At 38.4% G+C, this 27,398-nt stretch overlaps 1 protein-coding gene across 17 annotated transcripts in view; it reads left to right on the plus strand.

Annotated features, from left to right (window-relative positions):
• Positions 1 to 27,398, plus strand: part of SCAF8 (SR-related CTD associated factor 8) — a 229,774-nt gene that overhangs the window by 14,134 nt on the left and 188,242 nt on the right. For 16 of the 17 annotated variants that reach the window (XR_010126805.1, XR_010126804.1, XR_010126803.1 and 13 more), the window contains one exon: positions 26,478 to 26,561. The exons of the other annotated variant lie outside the window; for it this stretch is intronic. Coding sequence is in view for 9 of the 16 variants with exons in the window: in XM_063666756.1 (XP_063522826.1) it covers positions 26,478 to 26,561 (84 nt within the window). In the remaining 7 variants the exon portion in view is untranslated. The remainder of the gene's footprint in view (positions 1 to 26,477; positions 26,562 to 27,398) is intronic. 17 annotated transcript variants of the gene reach the window in all.

Below are 27,398 nucleotides of genomic sequence, written 5' to 3' on the forward strand. Positions count from 1 at the left end.
GGGTGACAGAGCAAGACCCTATCTCAAAACAAAAAAAAAACCCATATATGTATACATATACCATCCTTAGTTTGAGGGCCTATCAAAACAGGCCAAAGGCTATATACTTTGCTGGGCCCAGCAATAAACTTAGAAATGCGAGAACTTGATTAATAACTTGCTACTTGTAAACAAGAATTATAATTGAGCAGTATAGTATAGCTCATAAAGGCCTTATCGTGCTTATTTTAACATCAAAAACAGAGCAAAACAACTTGAAAAGCTGCCTGGTGGAAAATTTAACACATTTTTTTTTGCATTGACTACGTGCAGATACTGTTTTAGGCACTAGGATTCAACAGTGTACAAAACAGACCAAATGAAAAACCAAAACAAGCCTCTGCCTTCATGGAGTTTACATTCATTTCTCTGTGTGTGTGTGTGTATGTACTAGCAATGCATGTTTGTTTTTCCTCATTTAGTACCATTTTATTTACTGAAAGTTGTTTACATTTTAATTGCAGAGAGGATTGTTGTTGGGAAAGTTGATTTAAAAAATTAAGTAAAGGGGGCAAAATTTTAAAAGGTTAGCTCATTGCTTTCTATCTCTTCCTTTTTTGTGAAGTGTAATATTTATTTGAAAGTGATTCTTAGTCATTATGATTTCAGTGCGTTACTGCACTCGCTAAAGGAAGACAATAAAATAAAACTGCACTAATTGGCACAAACAACCCAGACCTAATTTACTGATAAGTACATGTGCATTATAGAACTTTTAAAAAATGTTATTCACATACATAAAAAGGCTTTAATGAATAAATGAGAACGAGAATGATTACTATCCAAAGTTGAGAGCCACTGTGGATATAGTTGCTTACGTGGTTTTCTTAAAATAGGGACAAAGTTTACTAATAGGACTCGTATTTATTTACTAAATGTTAATAAAAGCTTAAGAACTGTTTGCAGATTATCCATCTTGTCTCTGGCTGAATATCAGCACCTTTGAATAAAAATTGTCAAGATGAATTTTTACCATGTTACTTTTTTTTTTTTTTTTTTTTGCTGAAATGACTTCTATGAGTGGTTTTTAAATTTGCCTTTGTGAAGATTATTAATATCTTTGGCTTTTTTTTTAACATCAAGAAATAAGGTTTTAATTTTTATAGCAATTTCTGTTGAACAAGAAATTCCAAATCCTTATTCTCATTTTATGAGATAACTCAGAAGTTTTTAGAAGCCTGTCTCTGTTTTGGTGGTAATTTCAAGAATGAAAGTTGTGAGCAACTTAGCTGAAGAGTAGTAAAATCCTAAAGGAGTTGCTTAGAGGCTGCAGCATCATTCTTGTGCAAAATTTCCTAATCAGTACTTTGATTTATTTGCAAAAGCAAAGAATTAGATGTCTGAGTCCTCTTAGAGCTGTAACAGTTTATTAATTCCAAATAATCCTATGGGTGAAGGCCTATGAATAAAATGTCTTTTTTTTGAGATGGAGTTTTGCTCTGTCGCCCAGGCTGGAGTGCAGTGGCGCCATCTTGGCTCACTGCAACCTCTGCCTCCCGGGTTCAAGCGATTCTCCTGCCTCATCCTCCGGAGTAGCTGGGATTACAGGCATGGCACCACCATGCTTGGCTAATTTTGTATTTTTAGTAGAGATGGGGTTTCTCCTGGTTGATTAGTCTGGTCTCGAACTCCCGACCGTGGTGATGTGCCTGCCTTAGCCTCCCAAAGTGGTGGGATTACAGGCATGAGCCACCGCACCCGGCCTAAAATCTCTTATTTTGCTAGTCCTACACAATTATCGATTTTTTCATTTTAATTACAAAACAGTTTTCAGATTGCTGTAATACAATAATAGCCTATGAAGGTTTTAATAGTAATAGCATCTGGTGGTTGGAAAGAGTGCACGGAAAGTTGCTGGTTGTTTGAGCTTTGTTACTTACTTGCCATCTGTCAGCCATTCTGCAGGGTAGTCTGCAACATTAGATACCTACACAGCCTTTTCCTCAGAAAGCTCTTTCTGATGGGGTGGGGCTGGGAATATGATAAAAAGTAATGTGATGAGCATTATGATATGAAGAGTAGTGATGTCGCCTGTGTATACTTTGTGTACTTTCTGCTGTGTACACTGTGATGTATATAGTAGAAAGGGTGGAGGCATTGTGTGCAAAACGTAAAAGCTCATTGTCAAGGAAATTGCAGCTTTGGGTAGGGGATAGGGTAGGCAGGAGTGATTAGAGAATTAAGCTTGGGTTTTCTGATGAAGGGCCTTTATATAGCATGCATAGGACCTCCTTCTAAATCAAAAGGGAATTGAGAGTCTGAAGGGCTTTAAATTAAAGCACAAGTTTTAAATTTGTTTTGGAAAAATGACTAGCATCTTTGTGGAGCAGGGAATGGCAATGGCGGGATGAGTTTGGGATAGGAAGGTTAAATTAGTCTAGAGAAGATGAGGGGCTCAATTAAAGTAATACTAATAGGGAGAAGAGGAAGGGATGACTGCAGTAGAAGTTTAGTAATAATAGGGAGCTGGATATGAGGAAGATGGGTGTTGCCAGGGCTTTGGTTTAAGTAACTAGGTTGATTTAAGGGTATGGTACCAGTCACTAAGATGGGCAAATCAGGGAGAGAAAGAAGATTGAGGAGAACAATAATTTGGGGGGGATAGGGTGGATGGGGGATTTTTTTTTTCTCACCAAGAATAAAAGAAAGATCCTGACTGTGGAAGGAGGCTTAAAATCACCTTTAATCTCAACCACGCGAAGACTATTATGGTTACTGTTTTGTTAAGTACAGTAGTTTGTACATCTTGAATATTCGTTGTCTGTGGAACATCAAGGTGGAGATACCTAGCTAAATATATGGGTTGGGCATCTGGAGAAAATAGGCTAGAAATGAAGATTGAGGGGACAGTATAGTTGTTTAGGGTGATAATGTAGGGAAAGAAGAGAAGCCAGCCTAGAGGAAAATCTTGTAGAATCTTTTCATCCTCAGGTTTATCCTCCCTCCCTCCCTTTCCTCCATCCCTATCATGTTGGGTTTGTGAGTATAAGACATTCAAAAGCAAGTCTGCGTGAAGTATGCTTGATTTTAAATTCTGCCTATACAACCAGATGTTCTTGTGTGTAATTAAAACTTAAGTAGTAAATTGAATGGCCTGTGAATAAAATTAAGGATTCAAATTTTGTTTAATGAGATTTTATTAGAATTTCTTAACATTAAGCTCACTCATATTATTCAGCATTTTATTTACTCTTAGTTACATAATTCTTTGCCTGAAGTCTACTGTAAGCAATTTATTGTGTACATGGAATTGTGCATTTAAAGACTATGTCATTAGATATAGAACCCATATTTATTTGGGAAATTCCAACTAATACAATTCTGGTATTTTTTTGCGAAAAAGCTTCATAAATGAATTATTCTTTTTCTTGTTCTCATTTTGTCCTTTTCATTGTTAATAGTACTATATTAAAAGGTAACTTATGTTTTCATTTTGATGTTTACAAAAGACATGGGAATGAATTGAAATTAAAGAAAGGTGGACTGTGTGGATCCCAGGAAAATTAAAATGAAGTTATTTTCATATATACACCAGTGTATTTTTGTGTTTTATTTTCTCCCATGGAGAATTGTTTCTGTTTTCTTTGATTTTAGAATAGGGTGGCTAAAGGCCATCACAAACATACTATGCATTTGTAGCTATAGGAATAGCTAGTTGTGGTTCTATAACTGGGTTCCCTGTTAACTGTCTTGCTTAAACCTGATATCTAAAAACCACATTTTTTTTTTTCTTGAGACGGAGTTTCGCTCTTGTTGCCCAGGCTGGAATGCAATGGTGTGATCTCCGCTCACCGCAACCTCCGCCTCCCGAGTTCAAGTGATTGATCTGCCTCAAACTCCCGAGTAGCAGGGATTACAGGCATGCGCCACCCTGCCTGGCTAATTTTGTATTTTTTTGTTGAGATGGGTTTCTCCACGTTGGTCAGGCTGGTCTCGAACTCCCGACCTCAGGTGATCCACCCACCTTGGCCTGGCAAAGTGCTGAGATTATAGGCATGAGCCATCGCGCCCGGCCAAAACTACAAATTTTAGACCTGAAAGACACATCTGAAAGACTCGTTTTACAGATGAGGAATCAAGATTCAGAAATGATTAAACTTGTTTAGTCATACCTTTACTAGGTGCACATAGTTAGTGGCCTAATTAGACCACATTTATATCCTCTTTGTTTACTGCTGTTTTCATTATTTTTACTATGGATTTTTTGAGTGTGATCGTCGTAATATTTATGTTTGGTGGAGGGAGGAGAGGAGTGGGAATTGGTGATTCTTAATAGATTATTAATATTTCATGTTAACTCTGGGACAGAATAAGGAGCATACTACTGTGCTGCTCCTCTCCTGCTTGTAGAATAGGATGCCACAGAAAATACGCTTTCCTTGGCAAGGAAGTATTGCACAGTAACACCCACTTGGCCAACAGTTCTCCAGCAACTCACTCTGCAGAAAACTAAAAAGTCTTTGAGTCCAAAGCTCATGTATTTTGTACCCTCTTTTAAAGAGAGGAGTGTGGTTATTCTTTAAGTCTATATCCTTAATGTATCTGTAGTATATTTCTAATTTTCACATTTTAACAATGATGGCTACTTTGTGACTACTACATTTAGATTTTTGCAAACTACTGTTTAGAAGGTTCCTAGTCTCTAGAGGCCTTTTAAAGCCTGAAAAGGCTTCAAAATTAATCTGATTGCTGTAAAGTAACATGTGACAGATGACAGTTGGCCGCCAGGAAGGAGATGGTGGTTTTATCATTTACAAAATGTGATTAGATAAGATGACCTTTAAGATCCCTTACGTACTAATCCTGATGAACAAGTTTTCTAATTAATCTTTTCTTAGCCTCATTTTAAAAATAGAGATAATGGTATATTTCCTGACTACCTCTCCGTTGGTTTGAATATTTAAAAAATCTAATAATTTTATAAAGTATTTGGAAAGCTAAACAACTTTTATTCTACTACTAGGGGATACTGGGAATTTTAATTTTTTTTTTTTTTTAAGAGGCTGCAACTGGAGAACATGTAGTGTCATTGTGGATATCTCTGTTGCCCTGGAAAGTATCTTCATATTATAACATAATTTAATAGTGGGTAAAAGTTATAGAGACTATGAGTTGTAAAGAATGTGCTAGACTATGTTCAGCATATATTTCAAGTTGGGGAAATAGTTGAACAAACAGCAGACAGTTACAAAATACAGACTATAATGTATTTTGCTTGTTTGTTTTTTTGAGATGGAGTCTCACTCTGTCGCCCAGGCTAGCATGCAGTGGTGCAATCATGTCTTGCTGCATCCTCCGCCTCCTAGGTTCAAGCGATTCTCCTGCCTCAGCCTCCAGAGTAGCTGGGATTATAGGCACTTGCCACCATGCCCGGCCAGTATTTTAGACTAATATTATTACTGGTCATCATTTAAAAGAATTTCATTGTTTCATTAAATCCAGCAAGGCTTTTAAGAACATCAGTTTTAAGCAGTAAAAAGGAGTACAGTTTTTTTTTGTTTTTTTTTTTTAATTTACTGGAAGGTATAAAGTGGGCCAGGCACGATGGCTCACTCCTGTAATCCCAGCACTTTGGGAGGCCAAGGCAGGCAGATCACCTGAGGTCAGGAGTTCGAGACCAGCCTGGCCAACATGATGAAATCCTGTCTCTACTAAAAATACAAAAATTAAGGCCCGGTGTGGTGGCTCACGCTTATAATCCCAGCATTTTTGGGAGGCCAAAGTAGGTGAATCACCTGAGATTGAGAGTTTGGGACCAGCCTGGTCAATACAGTGAAACCCCATCTTTACTAAAAAATACAAAAATTAGCCAAGTGTGGTGGCGCACGCCTGTAATCCCAGTTACTCGGGAGGCTGAGGCAGGAGAATCGCTTGAACCTGGGAGGCGGAGGTTGCAGTGAGCCAAGATCGTGCCATTGCACTCCAGCCTGGGCGACAGAGCAAAACTTTGTCTCAAAAAAAAAAATTAAAAAAAAAATTAGCTGGGCATAGTGGCGGGCGCCTGTAATTCCAGCTACTTGGGAGGCTGAGGCAGGGGAATCACTTAAACCCAGGGGGCAGAGGTTGCAGTGAGCCAAGATCGCGACTCTGCCTCAAAAGTAAATAAATAAATGTATAAAGTGTCTATTTTATATATATACATGTATACAATGTACATATTTATAATATTTATGAAGAAAGATGCATATAGAATACTCTGGAAGGTGGCCTACCAGCTGTTTAACAGTGGTTATTTCTGAAGAAAGCAGTAGGTGGATAGGGTGCAGGAATGAGACCTTTTAATAGTTTGATTTTTTTCACAGTGAGCATTTATTACCTTATTACTATTATTAATTTGAGTGGAACTCTTACTCTGTCACACAGGCTGGAGTGCAGTGGCATGATTATAGCTCACCGTAGCCTTGAACTCCTGGGCTCAAGCGATCCTCCCTCCTCGGCCTCCCAAAGTGTTGGAATTATAGGCGTGAGCCACTGTGCCTGTGTAATATTTTCTCCAAACCCAAACAGTATGTGTCTTAGCCATTAGGAGAAAGGCGGAGTTAGTCTATTTTAATACTGCTTGAATTAAATCACTTAGAGAAAGGGAGCTTAAGAGTTTGAAGATCCTTAAGCCCTATTGAAGACTTAAAATTCATGTTTAAATGCAGTTTATTTAGCTGTTACTTGATCATGCTTATTTAATTCATGCTTAAAATTCATGTTTAAATGCAGTTTATTTAGCTGTTATTTGATCAGTAGACTCAAAAGCTTTATAATCTTTTGTTTTTAAAGTCTTCTTGGTTATTCAGTTGGTGCTATTAAATGGTGTGTCACCACAGTCATCCATCATCTGATTCAGTGACGTTGCTAGCTAGTGAACTTTTTGTTTTGTTTTTGGAAACTGGACTACATCTGAGTGCCTAGGTAGTGAGAAGAACTGGGTTTGAGACACAGTTCCATAACTTACAAACAGTTTGATTTTAGTTAAGTCACTTAACCTAATTTTATGTGTTTATAAAACGAGAATAGTAAATATCAATCTTATCAGGCCATTCTGAAAGCAAAAACAGTTGTGCTAGTGTTTAGTCCACTGTGAGGACAGTGGACCTCACAGATGAAAAGTATATTACTGTCTTTATCGTTTTTCTCATGCAGCTCCCTGTCTCTTTCAAATTTTTGTTTTGGTTAGTCTCATTTCTGAAATGGTTTTATCCTTAGGCCTTATAGGCTCTTCTACTTACTCTCCCTTTGTTATTTAGTTTTCAGTATTTATTCCTTATCTTTTCAACTATTATCTCTTCAGAAATTACTTGTATTTTTTAATTTTCTCTTTTGGAATTCAGTCTGATATCTTCAAGGTATTTTGTGTACATGTGCATTTGAAATCATTGTTGTCACCTCATGTCTAAACTTGCCTTTCCTCCACAAACTTACTTTTAGACTTCTGTTTATATCAGTAGTAAAATCATGTTCATAAATACTCAGAGTTGAAAAGTTGGAATTATTTTAGATGCCACTCTTTCATCCATACCTTTGTCAGTCATGAAATCTAAGGAATTATTTTTTAAAAAATGTATATTTTGCATCCTTCTCATTCTTTTTATTCTCAGTGTTAACACTTTGGCTCTTATCCTCATCACTTCTCCTTTGGTTTGTTGCAGTCAGTTTTTAATTGGCTCCTAATTTACTATGCTCTTTTTCTCTAGTTCATATAGTAGAACTAGATATTTTAGATTATTAGATTATTATTACTGTTTTTTTTTTTAGACAGAGTCTTGCTCTGTCGCCCACGCTGGAATGCAGTGGTGTAATCTTGGCTCACTGCAACCTCCACCTCCTGGGTTCAAGGGATTCTCGTGCCTCAGCCTCCCGAGTAGCTGGGATTACAGATGTACACCACCATGCCCGGCTAATTTTTTTATTTTTAGTAGAGATGGGGTTTTGTCATGTCCAGTCTGGTCTCGAACTCCTGACCTCAAGTGACCCTCCCGCCTTGGCCTCCCAAAGTGCTGGGATGCCTGGCCCAGATTATTAGATTAATTTTTATTATTATTAGTTTTAATAGTGATTTTGCTTGAATCATTTTGTATTTCTAAAAACCTTTCAGTTTCCCCTTGCCTTCAGCTGTACAGGTTCCTGAGCTATGGATTTGAGACTTTACATAAGATTATTTTATAAGACTATAAATAGGAATATGCTTATTATATACATTGCATATAAAGATGCTGTGAAACAGGAAGATTTACTGTATGCAAAGCTATGCACTATATATTCCCATTTGTGTGTCTTGTTGGTTTAGGAACTCAGTAATTTTGTAGTAGGAAAGCACAGAGTTCTGTTGAGATTCTAATGCATTTCCATTGGGAAATAGCCACCTCTTACCTTTTTGTAAATCACTGTAAAGAGAGATTTATTGATGAGTATGTTATAAATGTAAATAGCGTGGAAGCGGAATCATAGCTGTAACTGGAATGCTCTTTTCCCAGTCTATTTCACTTACATTTTCTTATTAAACTTTGTGCTTGTGGTTTCTAACTGGATGTTTATTTCACTTATACATCCCTCCCCCAGTATTTTTATTTTGACACCAAATTGTGTCATTAGATCTTGTGTTAATGAGGAAAAGTTTGAGGTCCTAAATACCACTTTTGTATACAGTATTATTTCTCTGTTAAATGCATATGGGAGTGTGAGGAGAGAATAACAAAGATGCTTCATCACTAATAGTTAAGTTTAATACATATATTTTGAATTAGTGTCTCTGCGGAATAACCTGTGATTACATTTTAGAGATCTTTGAGATCATTATTGAATTGTCAAAAATCTCAGAAGGCTGAGAAACCCACTATTTTTTAATAATGATATGTATATCACTCTCCCCCTCTACCTCAGTAGATTGTTAGATAAATGGAGGTGAGGGCCTAAATGTTATTTTTTGTTTTCTAAAGGGCGGAATATAGTGCTGGTGTTCAGTAGTTAGACGAATGTTGGCTTGGCCTGTTTACCATTTAGCTTTGAACTGTTAATCAGTTGAATTTGGTTTTGTATTCCCCAATTGTCTAGTTGTTTTTAGTTGATTATTACCTTGATAATAAAACTGTTTGAGTTAGAACATGATGATTAACTCTCAAATGTATACATTGTATACAAGGATGATTATTTTATACTATAACAAATGATGTTGGGGATTATTTCAGAGTGAAACTTTCTGTTGCATTGAAATGTGTTCTTTAGGCTGGGCGCGGTGGCTCACGCCTGTAATCCCAGCGTTTTGGGAAGCGGAGGAGGGCGGATCGCTTGAGCCTCAGGAGTTTAAGACCAACTTGGGCAACATAGCGAAACCCGTCTCTGCAAGAAATACAAAAATTAGCTGGACATGTTGGTGCATTCCTGTAGTCCCAGCTACTCGGGAGGCTGAGGTGGATCGCTTGAGCCTGGGAGATGGAGGTTGCAGTGAGCTGAGGTTGCACCACTGCACTCCAGCCTGGGTGACAGAGTAAGGCCCTGTCTCAATAAATAAATAAGTTCTCTTTTTTTGAGTCTGACTCTGTTGCCCAGGCTGGAGTGCAGTGGTGCAAACTCTGTCTTCTGGGTTCAAGCAATCCTCCTGAGCAGCTAGGACTACAGGTGCACGCCACTACGCCCAGCTAATTTTTATTTTTACTAGAGATGGGGTTTTGCCATGTTTGCCAGTCTGGTCTCAAACTCCTGGCCTCAAGTGATCTGCCTGCCTTGGCCTCCCAAAGTGCTGGGATTATAGGCATGAGCCACCGTGCCCAGCCAATAAATATATTTTTTATACCTATGAATATTGGCGTAGGATTATAGGTACATGATTGCAAAACTTGTCAAAAGTAAAGTTCTGAGGGAAAAATTAAGAGAAATTTATATCATCAGCCATGGCTTTGGCATTCTCCTTTTTTGAGTAAAATTAATCTGCTCTGTTCAAGTGAATTTAGGTGTGAGAAAGCTGGATAAACTGCTTTTGCTAGCTCGTATTTGGTTGCCTGATTACCTTTGAAACCTTATATTAAACTACTGTATGAAAGTCAAATCATCACATGCTTGGATACCTAATATGTAACACATGGTGGAAGACATGAAAAAAAATACTTTTATTGGCTGCTACTTATTGAAGATTATCAGTTAAAGTTTTCCAAAATGGGTGGATTGATGGAAAGATAGGATGGGATAGATGGAAGGATGGATAGATCTGTGTATCTGCATATGTGTGCACACACAGACATATACATGTACATATGTCTCTGGATGATTATAACTGCTTTAAAATGTTTGAGAACTCCATCATCTGTGTCATTTTGGGATTGGCATTTATTGATTGTTTTTTCCCTTGAGCAGTGGACAGATTCTCTGGGGTGTGTGAAGTAAGTTTGAGATGGAGTCTCACTCTGTCATCCAGGCTGGAGTACAGTGGCGCAATCTTGGCTCACTGCAAGCTCTGCCTCCCAGGCTCAAGTGATCCCACCTCAGCCTCCTCAGCAGCTAAGACCACAGGTGTGTGCCACCACTCCCAGCTAATTTTTTGTATTTTTGGTAAAGACAGGGTTTCCATGTTACCCAGGCTGGTCTTGTAATCCTGGTCTCAAGCAGTCACCTGCCTTGACCTCCCAAAGTGCTGGGAATACAGGTTTGAGCCACCGTGCCCGGCCAAGTTTCATTTATATGCTGGCGACATTTTTAGTATTATGTTGTAAGACTTCATCAAAATCCTCTGAAGGATGTTGATTTTTGTTTATCAGGCAGTCAGTTTGGTTAACTTCAGGATGCGAGTTCTCTTTTGCCTTTTTGTGGTGGTTCCAATGTCAGTTCAGTTCTCAAAGCATTTCTTTTGAGGTGCGCGCAGCATACTTTCCACTCCATTTAGTCTAGAAATTGGGCAGTGGTTTACATGGATTGTAGTTCTTAGAGCCTTTGCTGTCCTTCTTTGGGTCTGTTTCATGCAGGCGTAATTCTAGTATGAGCCCAGGACGTAGTTCATACACAAAACTAGGGGATCCTCTTCTCTTTCTCTTTCTAGGATTCCCATTCATTTTCCAGATGCCAGTGTTCTTTTTTCCCTGTTTCTCTGGCCAAAAAGTCATGTTTCTTTCCAAGCTCAGCCTTAGAGTGAAGTAGTGAAAAAGAAAAATAGGAACTCCCACCCCTCTTCTTTGGATAATAGAGACCCCTGTTTCCTCTTCCATTAGCCACAGATAGATCTTCTTGAGATTTAGGTACCAGTGTGGTAACAGGGTCTGCCTTCAAACCCTTGGCAAGGCCAGAAGGGAGAAGGGGAAAATTTTTTCTTTTTTCCTTCCCTCTTCCTCTACAGCATGGAGGAGTCCTTTTTCCTAGTATTCTGTCTGAATGGGGTTTCTCCTAGTGTTTTTCCCACTAGTATTGGCTACACCTTTCTGTATTCTCCTAGCACTGAGATCAAAGCTAAGAGATCATAGATCATACCAAACACTACGAAATTACCTCAGCTCCCACACACAGCCACCCACCCCGTCCCCTTAGCTTTCACTGGTCATTTTTCAGGTTTGACTCTGGTTTACAGTTTGCCTGCTGTTTTGCTTCCGGATTACTCAGGTAGTTGCTTTTTGTCTTGAGTTGGGGATTTTGAGTTGTCATCAGTGCGAAAGCAAGGCCTCGTAGTTTGGTTTACTCTATCTTGGCTGGCACTGTAAAGCCTATGTACCTTTTTTAGAGTATTTTTTAATTCCCTCTATTCCAAGGGTTTAGAAAGGATGTGCAAATTTGTGTGTTGAATTAAAGGACTTATGCAGATGAGTTTTTGGTTTTAAGGGAGAGTTGATTACAATTTTTGTTTCAAAGCAGTTTTAAACTAAGTTTCAAAAATAGATCTCTTTTTTAACAGTATTCAAAACTGTAATATTAATCCTAGACAGTTGCCATGCTTGAAAAATGGCATATCCTGCTTAATAATACAAATGTTAATTATTTATGTGAAAACAGTTGTAGCCCATAGGCAAAGATAATTAGCATATAGCATTTGGATTTGTCATAATAATCTTTAAAAAATTATTTATTTTTATTCATACTAATAATGACATCTGGATATTAGAATCTCCAGATGTCATAATAATTTTTTTTTTTTTTTTTTTTTTTGAGACGGAGTCTCGCTCTTGTCACCAGGGCTGGAGTGAAGTGGTGAGATCTTGGCTCACTGCAGGCTCCGCCTCCCAGGTTCACGCCATTCTCCTGCCTCAGCCTCCTGAGTAGCTGGGACTACAGGCGCCCCGCCACCACGCCTGGCTAATTTTTTTGTATTTTTTAGTAGAGACGGGGTTTCACCGTGATCAAGCCAGAATGGTCTTGATCTCCTGATCTTGTGCTCCTCCCGCCTCGGCCTCCCAAAGTGTTGGGATTACAGGCATGAGCCACTGTGCCTGGCCATCATAATAATTTTATAAGCACTTTAAAAAAATCAAATTCTGGGCTGGGCATAGTAGCTCACGCCTGTAATCCCAGTACTTTGGAGTCTGAGGTGGGCAGATCACTTGAAGTCAGGAGTTCAAGACCAGCCTGGCCAACATGGTGAAAACCCTGTCTTTACCAAAAAATGTAAAAAATCAGCCAGGTGTGTTGGTGCATGCCTGTAATCCCAGCTACTTGGGAGGCTGAGGTGAGAGAATCACTTTAACCCGGGTGGTGGAGGCTGCAGTGAGCCAAGGTGGTGCCATTGCACTCCAGCCTGGGCAACAGAGCAAGACTCTGCCTCTAAATAGATAAAATAAAATTCTGGCTCATTTTCTTTTCTTCTTTTTTTTTTTTTTTAAATTAAAGAGGATTTCTTTTTTCTCCTTTACGAAGATTAGATAGATTTAATCTTGCTAGACAGATGTTTGCATATTTCAGACTTACAATTTTAGGAAAATAAACATCACTTCCCTTTGTAATGTCTTATACTTTTTTTTAAAGAAGTGTTCTAGATTTGAAATTCTGAGAAATACATACAGTAACGCATACTCTTCACCACATTATTGCATACTTAACTACACTCTGCTGTGTCTATTAGTTTATTAGAATATTGTCTGTCTCTAAAAGCAGATTAAGTTTCATGACAGAGGCCTAGTGCTAATGAATATATTTTGAATGGGTGATGAATTGTGGGATTATAGATAGTTTACATTTTTTTCTTTGTGTTTTTTTGTATTTTCCAATTTTTTCATATTAAAATATTTTATGCCACAAAAAATTCTAAGAATTTTTTATTAAAAATTTTTTTAGAGACCGTCTTGCTCTGTCACCCAGGCTGGAGTGCAGTGGCGTGGTAAAGGCTCACTGCATCCTTGGACTCTTGGGCTCAAATGATCCTCCTGCCTCAGCCTCCCAGGTAGCTGGGACTACAGGCATGCACCCCCATGTCCCATTGATTTTTTTTTTTTTTTTTTTTTTTTAATTTTTGTAGAGGCAGGGTCTTGCTGTGCTGTGCAGGCTGGTCTTGAACTCCTGGCCTCAAGCGATCCTCTCAACCTTGGCCTCCCAGAGTGGTGTTGGGATTTATAGGTGTGAGCCATTGTACTTGGCTCTAAGCATTTTTCTTAAAAGATTATTTGTTACATTTGATAGTGAGTTATTAGGTATAACATTTCAGATTTTATGTGCTTTGTTTGCAGTTACATGTGGTCTGTTTTTTTCAAAGATGCTTTTGAAACACTTTGTTTGTTGGGAGGCTGAGCCAGGCAGATCACCTGAGGTTGGGAGGTTGAGACTGCCTGGGCAACATGGTGAAACCCCATCTCTACTAAAAATACAAAAATTTGCTGTGCATAGTTGCGGGTGCCCATAATCCCTGCTGCTCGGGTGGCTGAGGCAGGAGAATTGCTTGAACCCTGGAAGTGGAGGTTACCGTGAGCTGAGATTGCACCAGTGCACTCCATACTCCAGCCTGGGCAATAGAGAGACTTCTTCTCCAAACAAAACAAAACAAAAACAAAAAATCACTTTGGAAGTTTTCAGACTGGTCTTTTTTTAGTATAAAAGGGAGGAGCTTTGGCTTTATCAAAAACCTGATCTGGGAGGATATGTCTGTAACATCTTCTTTTGGCCTGTGCTGTTTATCTTTAAAAATTCTGATCACTCAGGAATATTGCTGTGTCATTAGAAGTTAACCAAAGCTTATATTTAAAGTTTTATTTTAAATATTTTTTATAAATAAATTTGAAAACCTTAGGAAGAAAAAGTTTTGAAAGGAGTTTTTATTTTAAGGGACTATAAAAGTCACTGTTTGTCATATTATTTTAGAACATGCTTTTCTTAGTATGGAATTTGCTGCTGTTATTTCTAAAGTTTCTGTTCTTTGGTCCTATTTTATCAGCGAAATCAGTTTATTAGTGAAACAAATCTGTTATTTACCTTTTACTCCTGTATGCAAAATACTGAATTTTTATTTTCACTTGTAAACTTAGGAAAAAGCAGATATTGTTTTTAAATTTAATTTCTACTTTGAGTTATTAATAAAAAGTTTCACAAAAATATGAAAACTTTCAAGTTTATACACACTAGAAAATAAAAGCATTCACTTATTTTTTCTACTGTATTAGTTTTCTATTGCTGTGTAACAAATTGTCACAAACTTAGCTTGTGGCTAAAAACAGCATATATTTGTTTCACAATTTCCATAGGTCAGGATCTAGGCATTGGTTAGCTGGGTCTTTTGCTAATGGTTTCACTTGGGTGATGGAGGTGTTATCCAGGGCTGGGCTCCCATTTGAAACTTCGGGCCGTCTTGCAAATTCATTCAGGCTGTTGGCTGAATTCAGGTCCTTATGGTTGTAGGACTGAGGTCTCTTTTTTTGTTTACTGGCTATGGGCTAGGGGCTACTCTCAGTTTCTAGTGGCTACCCTCATGTCCTAGTAGCCATTGGTCCCATTTCTGGTCTACTACAATAGTTATCCTCGGAGTGACTGTCCCGCCATAGTCATAAGTCCCACCCATACTGAAGGATGGGTCGTTAGATAGAGGGGATTATATAGGGCGTGTACAGGGTAGAAGTCTTGGGGGCCATCTTAGAATTCTGCCTACCGAAGCTATTCTAACGAAACCAATGATCATTTTGTAGTGTTTCCTTTTAATGTTTTTTTTGTGAGCTATCATTTTTATTTATAATACAAATATTTTACCTTGAGACTTTGAAAGTTGCATTACTATCACTTATAAATATAGCCATATTATTTCTGATTATAAAATAAGGGATTTTATTTGAGAGTTCAAGTATCTGTAGTGTAGTTTTAATTCTTAACATTTTAGTTGTGGTAGTTACCGTCATATCCCAAAATAATAATTTTATATTGCTGTTTCTGGAATGGTCAGTTTTAGACATTATTTATTGATTTTTTGCAGCAGGAGGTGATGCACTAGTTCACTTGTGTCATTCTTGCCCTCTAATACCTTTATTTGTGGTGGTGAGACTTTGGAATTCTCCACGACAAAGTGTTTTCCTCCTTGGTTGTATTTTCTTGTGTGTATTATAGCTTATGGTTTTCTTCTCATTTCATCATTTACCAATCTTTTTATCACATTTCCATTTTCTGGAAGTTTGTGACATCTCTGCTGATTCTTCTCCCCTCTTCATTCTGCTTTTCATTGTGAATTTTTATACATTTTTCTTTCTTGAGTTCTTTATTGTCCTCCCAGTAAGAGGAAGAAAAGAAAAATATCTGGTTAGCATGCTGTCTTGAATTCAAAGTATCAAGATTGTGTTGGCTGCAGAAACTTTTATGAAGTTTCTGATTTCTTTGGAGATTTGGGGGATTCTAATAAGTACTCTCAAGGGCTTAAAGGACCATTGTTAAGAAAGATGGACTGGGTTGATTACATTTAGTTATTTTAGGTTCACTCTTAAGGTTAATTCCTTTGATCACAGAACCAGCAACCTTGTACATGAGCAAAATGTTGATGGTTCTCTGGGATGTAACTGATAATAAGCTGTTTGTTGGGCCCTTTGAGGTCATAGTAGAATTCATTTCATATTGCTGAAATTGGGAAAGGCACAAAAATGTTTGAAGTGAAGACACTTACTTGAAATAACAAGCATGAAGGTACAACGTTTTGTTAAATTTTGGGTTTTGGGTAATGTGTTTCATTTAATGCATAGAGGAGGAGAGGACATAAATATGTTCTCCAGGGGTGTGAGATTGCATTGTTTATCAATAAAGCAAAAAAAAAAAAAAAAAAAACTTAAAAAAACCCCACATCTGTAGGATGGAGAATGTTGACGGAATCCAGGGGCTGGCCTGGTTTTGTAAGTAAGTTGTATTGGAACACACTGTGCTGATTCATATACAAATTGTTTATGGCTGTTTTCCTGCTACAAAGGGCAGAGCTGAGGAGTTGTGATAGAGACAGTATGACCTGCAAAGGCTAAAATGGTTACTATCTGGCCCTTTGAAGAAAAGTTGGCTGATGCTGGATCTAATTGATGAGTGCTTTTAAGATCTTGATTAGAAATAAGTTTTGTGATGGAGTAGCCATCTCAGTTTAGGTAAAAGATTCCTCAAACCTTGAGGAATTAGAAATTGATTTGACTTACAGAAGTCTTCAGATTAAAAATATGCATTTGCTGTGGTGCCTACAAGTGATAGTATAGAAACTTAAAATTTTACAAGTTTAAGGAACATTCTTTAATGTACATGATGGGAGTTGAAACATAAAGAATGAATTAATTAGACTGAAAACCAAGGCTCTTGTTTAGTATATTTTCTTTCCTTTTTTTTCTTTTGAGATGGAGTCTCATCTGTTGTTTAGTATATTTTCATTGAAATGATAAGTCTTGAGTAGCCAAAGAAAAGGACAGGTGAAGACTGGTAGATTATTTCAATCCCTGAGGTCAGATGAGCATAGAGAATTTGCACAAGTAAAGGGTTTGGTCATTTGACATTAGATAATATTAGAACGTGGCATATGTGGGGAATAAACTTTTCATTTAGGAAGCATTTAGGAAGTTGAGAGAGAGAGAGTGATAGCACAGCAGGCACCAGTAGCCCCAGAAAAGGTAGAATTTGATGGAACAAACTAACTGGGATCAGCAGCCACTTAAGACTTTGGAAAACATGGCAGCAGGGAGCCAGATCCCAAGAAGTAGACTGATAAGATGGAAACCTATAGAGAACACTGGGTAGCTGGAGAGCCCAAGCCTACGGAGCATGTAGCCATGGTCTTCTCACCCAAGCGTACAGATGGAATCAGCAGGCAAAGGAAAAGTAAGGTCCCAGAATCAGCTTTCATTCTTTTTCAGCGTTTTTCAGTGTAAAACCATGGTTTTCTATCCTGGATCAGATTTTGAGAATATGAGGAGAATAACATTCCCAATTCTTGGAGGCAGGTTAACATTATCTGATTAGAATGAGAATTGGAATGAAGCTTGGTAGTTCTAATAGCCGTGGGTTACAGCAGTATTAATAAATTATCCGTTGGATAATGAAGGTTTATTATTGAATGCTTGCTGTGTACCAGGCATTGTCATGTCTTGTAGATGTAAGTAAATTAAATATAGTCGCTTTATGTACATTATTTAAGGAAGTTTATTAAAAGCTTCTAATGGGCCATCATCATCATCATATTCTTTTTCTAAAGTACTGATTGTTAGTTATAGTGTCATTCATAACATTCTCAACAAATGGTCTTTGATGGAGGTCCTTGGAAGGCAGTTATGCTCACCACTATACCACCAGCACCGTCAGATGGAGGTCTTTGGAGGATTAAGTTTGATGCTTGGGATTGAGTGGTAGTGAACTGTATAGAACACCTAGATTTTGGACAAATTTATTTGGAAACTACATGATGACAGAGTGCTTCTGAAGTCATGTGCTGGGTTCACATTAGTTCAGTAAATGTTGAATAAACTTATACTCCAACCGATTTATAAAGAACCATAAAACAGCTTAGTTAACAAAATTAAACACAATAGAAAACAGTTTATTTTTGTATCCAATGAAACTAGTTAAATATAGCAGAGAAATAGATGCCAGTAGACATTTGAAATGTGTGTTCAGATTAGTAGAATAAACATATCAGCAAGATCCCTAGAAGCCAAGGAAAGAAGCAGGAAACTTGTTAAATCACATATCTTTGATAAAAAGTAAGCACCAAGCTAACTGAATCACTCTCTAATTTCTGGATTTAAGTAGATTATTTGTTTAATAGGATCAGTAAATGACACTGTTCTAGGGGAAATTTTTATCAACCTTTAAAGTTGAGAACTTAATAGTAAAGGCATTCAGTGAAGAATTAGATGAAATGATGTTTTCTGATGATCAGATTTAACAAATTAGATTTTAGAGACTCTGTAGAAATAGTTGGAGGCATATGTACAGCTGACCCTTGAACAATGGGAGGTTTAGGGGCGCCAACCCCCTGTGTAGCTGAAAATCATATGACTTTTGACTCTTCCCCAACTAATAGTAGACTACTGTTGACCAGAAACCTTACCAATAAATAAACAGTTGATTAACACATATTTTATATGTCATATATATTATATACTGTATCCTTAAAGTAAGAGAAAAGAAAATGTTATTAAGAAAATTATCAGAAAGAGAAAGTATATTTACTGTTCATTAAGTAGAAGTAGGTCATCATAAAAATCTTTACCCTTGTCTTTGTGTTGAGTAGGCTGAGGAAGGGAAGTGGAGTGATTGGTCTTGCTGTCTCAGGGATGGCAGAGGCAGAAGATGTGGAGGAGAGGGAAGGGGAGGCAGGAGAGGCAGACACACTCAGTGTAACTTTACAGAAATCATAATTTCTGTCCAACTTTTTTGCTTTTTCATTTCTCTAAAAATGTTTCTATACCATGGCACCAATTCTTCTTCCACTGTTGGCTTTAATTTTAGTGCCTGTGTCATGGGAGGGTTTGTGTCCTAAAAATAAAAGCAGTCTTGGATAATTGTAACCCTTCTGCCAGATTGTCTAAAGTAGATTTGTTTTCTGGCATTGCTTCTTCTGCTTCTTCCTGACCGTCTGGCACTGGTTTGGAAGCACTCTTCTTCATCAAGTTGTCTTCTGTTAATTTCTCTGACATGGTGTCCATTAGCTCTTGAATTTCTCCAAGATTCATATCCTGAAACCCCTCACCTCCCTCCAGCCCCCCCCCCTTTTTTTTTTTTTGTTGCTATATCCACAATTTTATGATTTCCTTCATTCGTTCTGTTATAAATCCTATGAAGTCATGTGCAACATCTGGACACAGTTTTGCCCAGCAGGAATTTATTGTTTTGTGCTTCACAGGTTTCAAAGCTTTTTTTGTGGCAGTGGTGGCATCTTTAGGAGTACAGTACTTCCAGACTTCTATGATGTTCTATTGGGGTTCTCTTCCGCAGCATTGACAATCCTTTTTATAGACTACAGTGTATAATGAACCTTAAAGGTCCTTATGACCCCCGATCTAGAGGCTGAATTAAGAGATGTCTCGTTTGGGGACACGTAGACTACTTTGATGCCTTCATTGTTGCATAGAGTTATGGGTGGCCAGGGGCATTGTCCAGTATGAAAAGAATTTTAAAAGGCAGTCCCTTACTGGCAAGGGTACTTCCTGACTTCAGGGACAAAGCATTGATGGAACCAGTCCAAAAAAAAAGCGTTTTTCTTGCACAGGACTTCCTTCTGTGCAACCAAAAGACTGGTAGCCAGCCAGTGTCTTCTATCTTTTCCTATCAAGGCTCAGGTTAGCAGCTTTATAGAAAGGGCAGTCCTGATTATAAGCCTGACTGCATTTGCACAAAACAGTAAAGTTAGTCTGTACCTTCCTGCTTTAAATCCTGGTGTTTGCCTCTCTTCCTTACCAATAATTGTTCTTTGTGGTATTTTTTTTTTTTTTTTTCCCTGCAGAATAAGGTACTTTCATCTGCAAAAACCTGTTCAGGGAGATACTCATTCTCCTCAACGATATTCTTAAATTCTTAATGATATCTGGGAAATCACATGTTGCCTCTTGTTTGGCAGAAGCTGCTTCTTCTGTTATCTTTTTTTTTTTTTTTTGTGAGTTGGCAGTCTCACTGTGTCACCCAGGCTGGAGTGCAGTGGCACAGTCGTAGCTCACAGCAACCTCTGTCTCCTGGGCTCAAGTGATCCTCACACCTCAGCCTGTAGTTGGGACTACAGGCGCAGGCCACACGCCTGGCTAATATTTTTTTTGTATGTTTTAGAGAAATGGGGTCTTGCCATGTTGCACAGGCTGGTCCTGAACTCCTGGAATCAAGTGAGCTGCCTGCCTTGACCTCCCAAAGTGCTGGGATTATAGGCATGAGCCACCATGCCTGACCTTCCCCTGGTATCTTGACATTTTTTAAGCCATACCTCTTTCTAAGATGATCAAGTGATCCTTTGCTGGCATTAAATTGTCCAGCTTTAGATCTGTCACCTCTCTTTTGCTTTAAGGATCACATAATGACTTAGCTTTTTCTCTAATCATATTAGAGTCTGTAGGTATGCCTTTCTTATAACAATTCTGTACCCACACAGAGGCTGCATTTTCAATACAAGATAAAAAGGTATTTCATAAAAAGTTCGAGGCTTTTGGCCTTTTGAGATAGCTGCAGTGACAGCTTCATGAATTTCCTTTTCTTTTTTGACAATGGTCTTTATAGGCCAGATTCGTTTGTCTTGAAAAGGTGGGCAACTGCGGCTGAAGACCTCAACCTACTATACATATCAAGCAAGTCAGTGCTTTTCTTTTAATGTCATGACTTTGCTTCTTGAGAGCACCTTCAGCATCACTATTGCCACTTCCCATGGGTCTGTGGTGGTATTCAAGGTTCATGTTACTACACTAAACACAATGAAAAACCTTCAAGAACTGCAAGATACCATTTTTTACTACGATATGCAATTTATTAGAGAGATGAACTGCTTATGCAGAAATGGTTAACATCACGTGGCATTTTAAGTGGATACTCACACTCGAGCTCACTGCAATAGCAAGAGAAGGTGGCTATGAAATTATTATACTAGAGGTTTTTGTGGTCATGATTAATACTTCATCTTTAACATTGTTTATGTTTCTCTCTCCTGTGAATGGCGCTATGTATGTTATGTTTGTAAATGATAAACTAAAATAAACTAGTATCTACATATATTGTATGCATTCGTGACATGCCTTTTTTGTTTTTTCAATATTGCTAGGCTATGTGGTTCCTCTGCATGTATTTTTAAATTGTCAAAAATCTCTCAAAAATTTTCTAATATTTATTGGAAGAATTCACATAAAAGTAAGCCAGGCGCAGTGGCTCACGCCTGTAATCCCAGCACTTTGGGAAGCCAAGGCGGGTGGATTGCTTGGGCCCAGGTGTTTGAGACCAGCCTAGCCAACATGGCGAAACCCTGTCTCTACTAAAAATATAAAAATTAGCCCAGTGTGGTGGTGTGCACCTAAAGTCCTAGCTACTCAGGAGGCTGAGGCACAAGAATCAGTTGAACCCAGGAGACAGAGGTTGCAGTGAGCTGAGAACACGCCACTGCACTCCAGCCTGGGCGACAGAGTGAGACACTGTCTCAAAAAAAAAAAAAAAAATCGCATAAAAGTAGACCTGCACAGTTCAAACCCATCTTGTTCAAGAATTGACTGTATTAAGTGAGCATTTGAAATGTAATGTATTACCCAGTATTTCCCTGAATAGTAACTTGAGTGTCTGCAGTGGGTGCATTTTTAAGGAAGAGTCTTAGATAAGAGTTGCTTTTAAGACTGTTGAAAATGCTTTAGAAGTCTAAATTATATTTTTTGCTCCGTCCCACCTTCCCCACCTCCCAAAAGAAAACAAAGCTTTGGTCTGCTACAATATGGACTAGTGCTTGATTGAAACTTCCATACTTTACCACAGAAAATGAAAGAAGTAATGTGTTGTCAAGCACGGGGTAAGCTGATGCCTCTTCATTACCCTAGTAATATAAACAGCAGTAGGATGTACTTTCACATGGCTGAGTGAATATGATTTGATTGGTCCTTTACTATTATTCACTGTAATGGAGAATGCCTATCAAAGAGAAAGCTTTTAATTTTGATAATAGCTAACCCTTATTGAGCTGTTCTAGTGTGCTCTAAAAGTTTTCTATATGATGTTTCTGTGAAAACAGTATTATTTCTGTTTTGTAAATAGAAAACTAAGGTTAATTGGTTTAACAACTTTTAATAAGGGGACATAGTTGGAATTAAAATTTAGATCTTTCTGTACAAAGCTTGTTTGGTGTTGTGTCCTGTATTTGTTTATTTTTGTTCATTCTTAACAAATATCTATTCTCTGCCAGACACTGAGGATACAATGCAAATTTAAAAAACTAAACAAAAAATGTAGGCTTTCTGTTCTTAAACCTTATTCTCCAGTACGAGAGGACAGGAATGGATTTCAAATGGGCCTGCTGGGAAATTTTGGGAAATTGACCTTTACTTTACATAATTTGCTGTGTAAGCACTGTAGTAATGTGTTAACATTATTTTGAACTTGGTGAGAAGACTGGTATACCGGTAGATTTTCTAAAGCAGGTAGGAATAAAGGGCATGAATATATTAAAATTCCCTGTGAGTTTGACACAGATCTTAACTTTAAGAGTTTAATAGTTTAAGGATCTTAGCTTAAGAATTCTTAGAAAGTAGGCTGGGTGTGGTGGCTTACACCTGTAATCTCAGCAGGGAGATTTGGGAGGCCGAGGTGAGCAGATGACTTGAGCCCAGGAGTGTAAGACTAGCCTGGGCAACATAACAAAACCCCGTCTTTACAAAAAAAGAAAACACACACACACACGTTGAGTGTGGTGATCCGTGCCTGTAGTCCCAGCTACTTGAGAGGTTGAGGTACACACGCACTAGCTGAGTGTGGTAGTCCCAGCTACTTGAGAGGTTGAGGCGCGCACACACACACACACACACACTCGTTGAGTGTGGTGGTCCATGCCTGTAGTCCCAGCTACTTGAGAGGTTGAGGTAGGAGGACCAGTTGAGCCTGGGAGGTCAAGGCTGCAGTGATCGATGCTTATGCCACTGTACCACTCCAGCCTGGGTGACAAAGCAAGACCCTGTCTGAAGAAGAAGAAAATAAAAAGTTCTTAGAAAGTATGTGATGGGATCCTAATTCTTGTCGACCATTGTCGTGAACAGATGGGTGCCTTTATGAGAACTTAAAGGGGAAGCATGTTTGCACTTCTACCAGGATTCATTTCCATTTGGGCAGCAGTTGGTCTTTGGTTAAACTGGTTTTTGTTGTTGTTGTTTTGACACAAAGCCTCGCTCTGTCACCCATGCTGGAGTGTGGTGGCGTAATCTAGGCCCACTGCAACCTCCATCTTCCAGGTTCAAGCAATTCTCATGCTTCTGCCTCCCGAGTAACTGGGATTACAGGCATTTACCACTACACCTGGGTAATTTTTGCACTTTTAGTAGAGATGGGGTTTCGCCTTGTTGGTCAGGCTGGTCTCAAACTCCTGGCCTCAAGTGATCCACCTGCCTTGGCCTCCCAAAGTGCTGGGATTACAGGTGTGAGCCACTGTGCCTGACCTTGGTTAAACTCTTATTAAGTTAAATTTCATTAAAGGAACTTGCATCCTTTGTCTCTTACTGTCAGTCAACATCACCCTGTGACATATCTTTTAAAAAATCAAGTATTAGTTAAATAATTATACAAGTAAACGTCAGATTACAGCAATGAATGCTTCACAGGTATTATAAATGATAGCACAAAGAAAGCATAAAAGAGGGAGTATTGATCTGGTTGAGGAGGTGAGGTCGGGAAGCCTTTCCTCATTAGGTGATGCTTTAAGGTGGATGGGTGTGCATTAACTATTGGAGAGACCCTGGTAGAGAGTATTCCAAATGGAGGAAACAAGCCTATTTTAAAGGCCCTGTGGCAGGGAACTGAAAAAAGACCACTGTGTGTCTAGAATAGAACGCTGGGACAATAGTGTAAGATGAGGCTGGAAAGGTAGACAGGAGTTAGAATGGACAGGGCCTTAAATACACAGTTTTTTTGTTTTTATCCAAAGAGTGGGAAGGCATCGGCCATTTTAAGGGGGGTGGGTAGTAGGAGTGGGTGTCAGTTACCTGATCAGATTAGTTTTTGAAAAGATAGCTGTATTTTAAGTGAATTAATGCAGGAACAGAAAACCAAATGCGTGTTCTCACAAGTGAGAGTCAGGCATTGGGTACTCATGGACATAAAGATGGCAACAGTAGGTACTGGGGTCTGCTAGAAGAGGGAGGGAGGAAGGGGTTGAAAAACTGTTGGGCACTAAGCTCAGTACCTGTGTGATGGGAATTTTTTGTACCGCAAACCTCAGCATCACAAAATACACCCAGTAACAAAGCTGCACATGTACCCCCGAATTCTAAAATAGAAGTTGGGGGGGGAAGGAAAGATAGCTGTAAACATGGTAGGGAGAACACACCGCATGTATTTAGATGCTGTTCTTCAGGCGAGAGATTAAGGTAAATTGCACTGTGGTCATGGTATGGAGGTTAGAATTTTGAAATACGAGTTGGTAGAGGGAGAGGAGACAAATATGGGGGAACACTGGGCAGATTTCTGCGATATAAAGGGCAAAAATGAGTAGAATTGAATGCTGTAAGTGGTGCTGAAGTAAAAGCTATGCAGGATTCCCTAAGTTTGTAGTTAATTAACCAAGATATTCTGTTTGAATTGCGTTTAAAATCTGTTGAAGTTGTTTTTGCAGTGTTCTGATGGCCAAAGTTTAGTTTCGACTTCTAATTAATATCTTACAGTGTTATACTTAAAAATCAGCATCTGTGCATATAATAGAAGTTTTAATCAGTAATTGTCTGTTGCCTCATTGCCTCACACTGAAGTAGGATTCTTTCCCTTTGCTTATATGAGAAATTTCAAAACAAAGATTTGGAGGTGAGCCAGGCACTGTGGCTCATGCTTGTAACCTCACCACTTTGAGAGGCTGAAGTAGGCAGATTGCTTGAGCCCAGGAGTTCAAGACCAGCCCCGGCAACATGGTGAAACACCACCTCTACAAAACATATAAAAATTAGCCCATGTGGTGGCGTGTGCCTGTACTCCCAGCTAGTTGGGAGGTTGAGGTGGGAGTATCGTTTGAACCCAGGAGGTAGAGGCTGCAGTGAGCCGTGATCATGCCCGTGAACTCCAGCCTGGGTGGCACAGTGAGACCCTGTCTCAATAAATAAATAAATAAATAAATAAATAAATAAATAAATAGGGGGATGGGGTGGGATTATTGTTAAACATTAGAGCCCTTTTTTTGTTTTTTCTTTTTGAGACAGAGTCTCCCTCTGGAGGCTCCCAGGCTGGAGTGTAGTCGTGCAATCTCTGCTCACTGCAACTTCCGCCTCCTGGGTTCAAGCAGCTCTCCTGCCTCAGCCTCCCGAGTAGCTGGGATTACAGGCGCCTGCCACCACACCAAGCTAATTTTTGTATTTTTAGTAGCGACAAGGTTTCACCATGTTGGCCAGGCTGGTCTTGAACTCCTGATCTCAGGTGATCGACCTGTCTAGGCCTCCCAAAGTGCTGGAATTACAGGCATGAGCCACCTTGCCCGGCCAGAGCCCTTCATTTTTAAAAAGTTTTATTGAGATACATACTATAAAATCAGTCAACTTAAAGTATACAATTCAGTGGTTCTGTGCAACCATCATCACATTCCATTTTAAACTATCTTCATCATCCCAGCAAGAAACACTCTACTCATCAGCAATGATTCCTCATTTATCTCCAACTCTTTCAGCCCTAGACAACCACCAATAGATTTGCCCTTTCTGGATATTACATATAAATGGAATTATATAATGTGCCGCCTCTTTCACCTGGCTTCTCTAGTTTAGCATAATGTTTTCAGGGTTCATTCAGGTTGTAACATGTATCAGTACTTTTTTTCTTTTTATGGCTCATATTTCATTGAATAGATACATTTGTTTACTCATTAGCTGACAGATATTTGGGTGTCTGCTTTTTTATGAATTTTAAATGAATTTTATATGAATAAGGCTACAATGACCACATGTGTACAGGTTATTATTATTTTTTCTTTCTTTTTCTTTCTTTTTCAACCCTCAGGTGGCAAAAAGTATCTTTGTGAATACATGTTCTCAGTTCTCTTGGGTACATACCTAGAAGTGGAATTGGCTGGGTCTTATGTTAACTGTGTTTAATCTTTTGAGGAACTGTCAAGCTGTTTTCCAAAGCTGCTGCAGCATTTTACATTCCCACCAGTATTGTATGAGGGTTCCAGTTTCTCCACATCCTTGCTTACACTTGTTACTGTCTTTTTGATTATAAGCAAGTAAGTGTGAAGAGGTAGCTCATTATAGTTTTGATTTGCATTTGCCTTATGGGCAATGATGTTGAGCTTGGTTTGTAAAAGAAAAGCAGTATGTTGGTTTCATTGAGAATATAAAAATGAACATGTTTGGTAGTTTCATGTAATTGCTTGGAGAGTTTTGCTGTATGTAAATTTGTTCTTTTTTCATCAGTTGTATTCCCTGAATGACTATAAACCACCCATTTCGAAAGCGAAAATGACCCAAATTACTAAGGCAGCCATCAAAGCTATTAAGGTGAGTAATAAATTTTACTCTTCTATTTTCAAAAGAAAAAACTATATTAATAGTTTGGATGGGGGATAATTTTTTATGGATTATATGTTCTTTTTCACTTTACAGTGTTAACACATATTGTGGAAAAACACAAAAAAGAAAATCTGTCACCTGTAGACTCTCCCACCTAGAGATAAACATTTAATGTTTATTATTACTCTTTTTTAGAGACAATGTCTTATTCTGTCACCCAGGCTGGACTGCAGTGCCACGATCATAGCTCACTGTGGCCTCGACCTCCTGGGCTCAAGTGATCCTCTTGCCTCAGCCTCCTGAACATTTAACATTTTGATAAATGTTCTTCCTTAAACATTCTTCCATAAATTTTTTGAAGCAGTCATTTTTCCTCACCTTTCTTAGATAATATTTTGCATATATCCACATTATGGAGAATGTGTTTAACACTGTCTTTTGCCACACTGACTTGGCAGAACCTTGAAATTTGAGTTGGTAAAAGGTTTCTATATATTGATATATTCATTTTTTCTTATTGATTCTATTAATATTTTAGATTTGAAAATAGGCCATTAAGGAAAACAGTTGTGACTCATTGTATCAGGTATTTGAACTGTGGGAAAAGGCCATAGACATTTAACCTTTGCTCTCATAAAGTAGGTTTTGACCGTGTGGTAACTCACGAATACTTCTGAAAATCTCAGGAAAAGGTTGGATCCTCTGGAGAAATACACATATGCACAAAATTTTATAGAAACTTTTTGGCAAAAGGATCTTTTCAAGCTCAGCCGTAGATTTTTCCCCAAGAAGTTCTTGTCCCCTAGGCTAAGATTTCCTGAATTA

This window comes from Pongo pygmaeus, chromosome 5, assembly GCF_028885625.2.
Source record: "Pongo pygmaeus isolate AG05252 chromosome 5, NHGRI_mPonPyg2-v2.0_pri, whole genome shotgun sequence".
Taxonomy (NCBI): domain Eukaryota; kingdom Metazoa; phylum Chordata; class Mammalia; order Primates; family Hominidae; genus Pongo; species Pongo pygmaeus.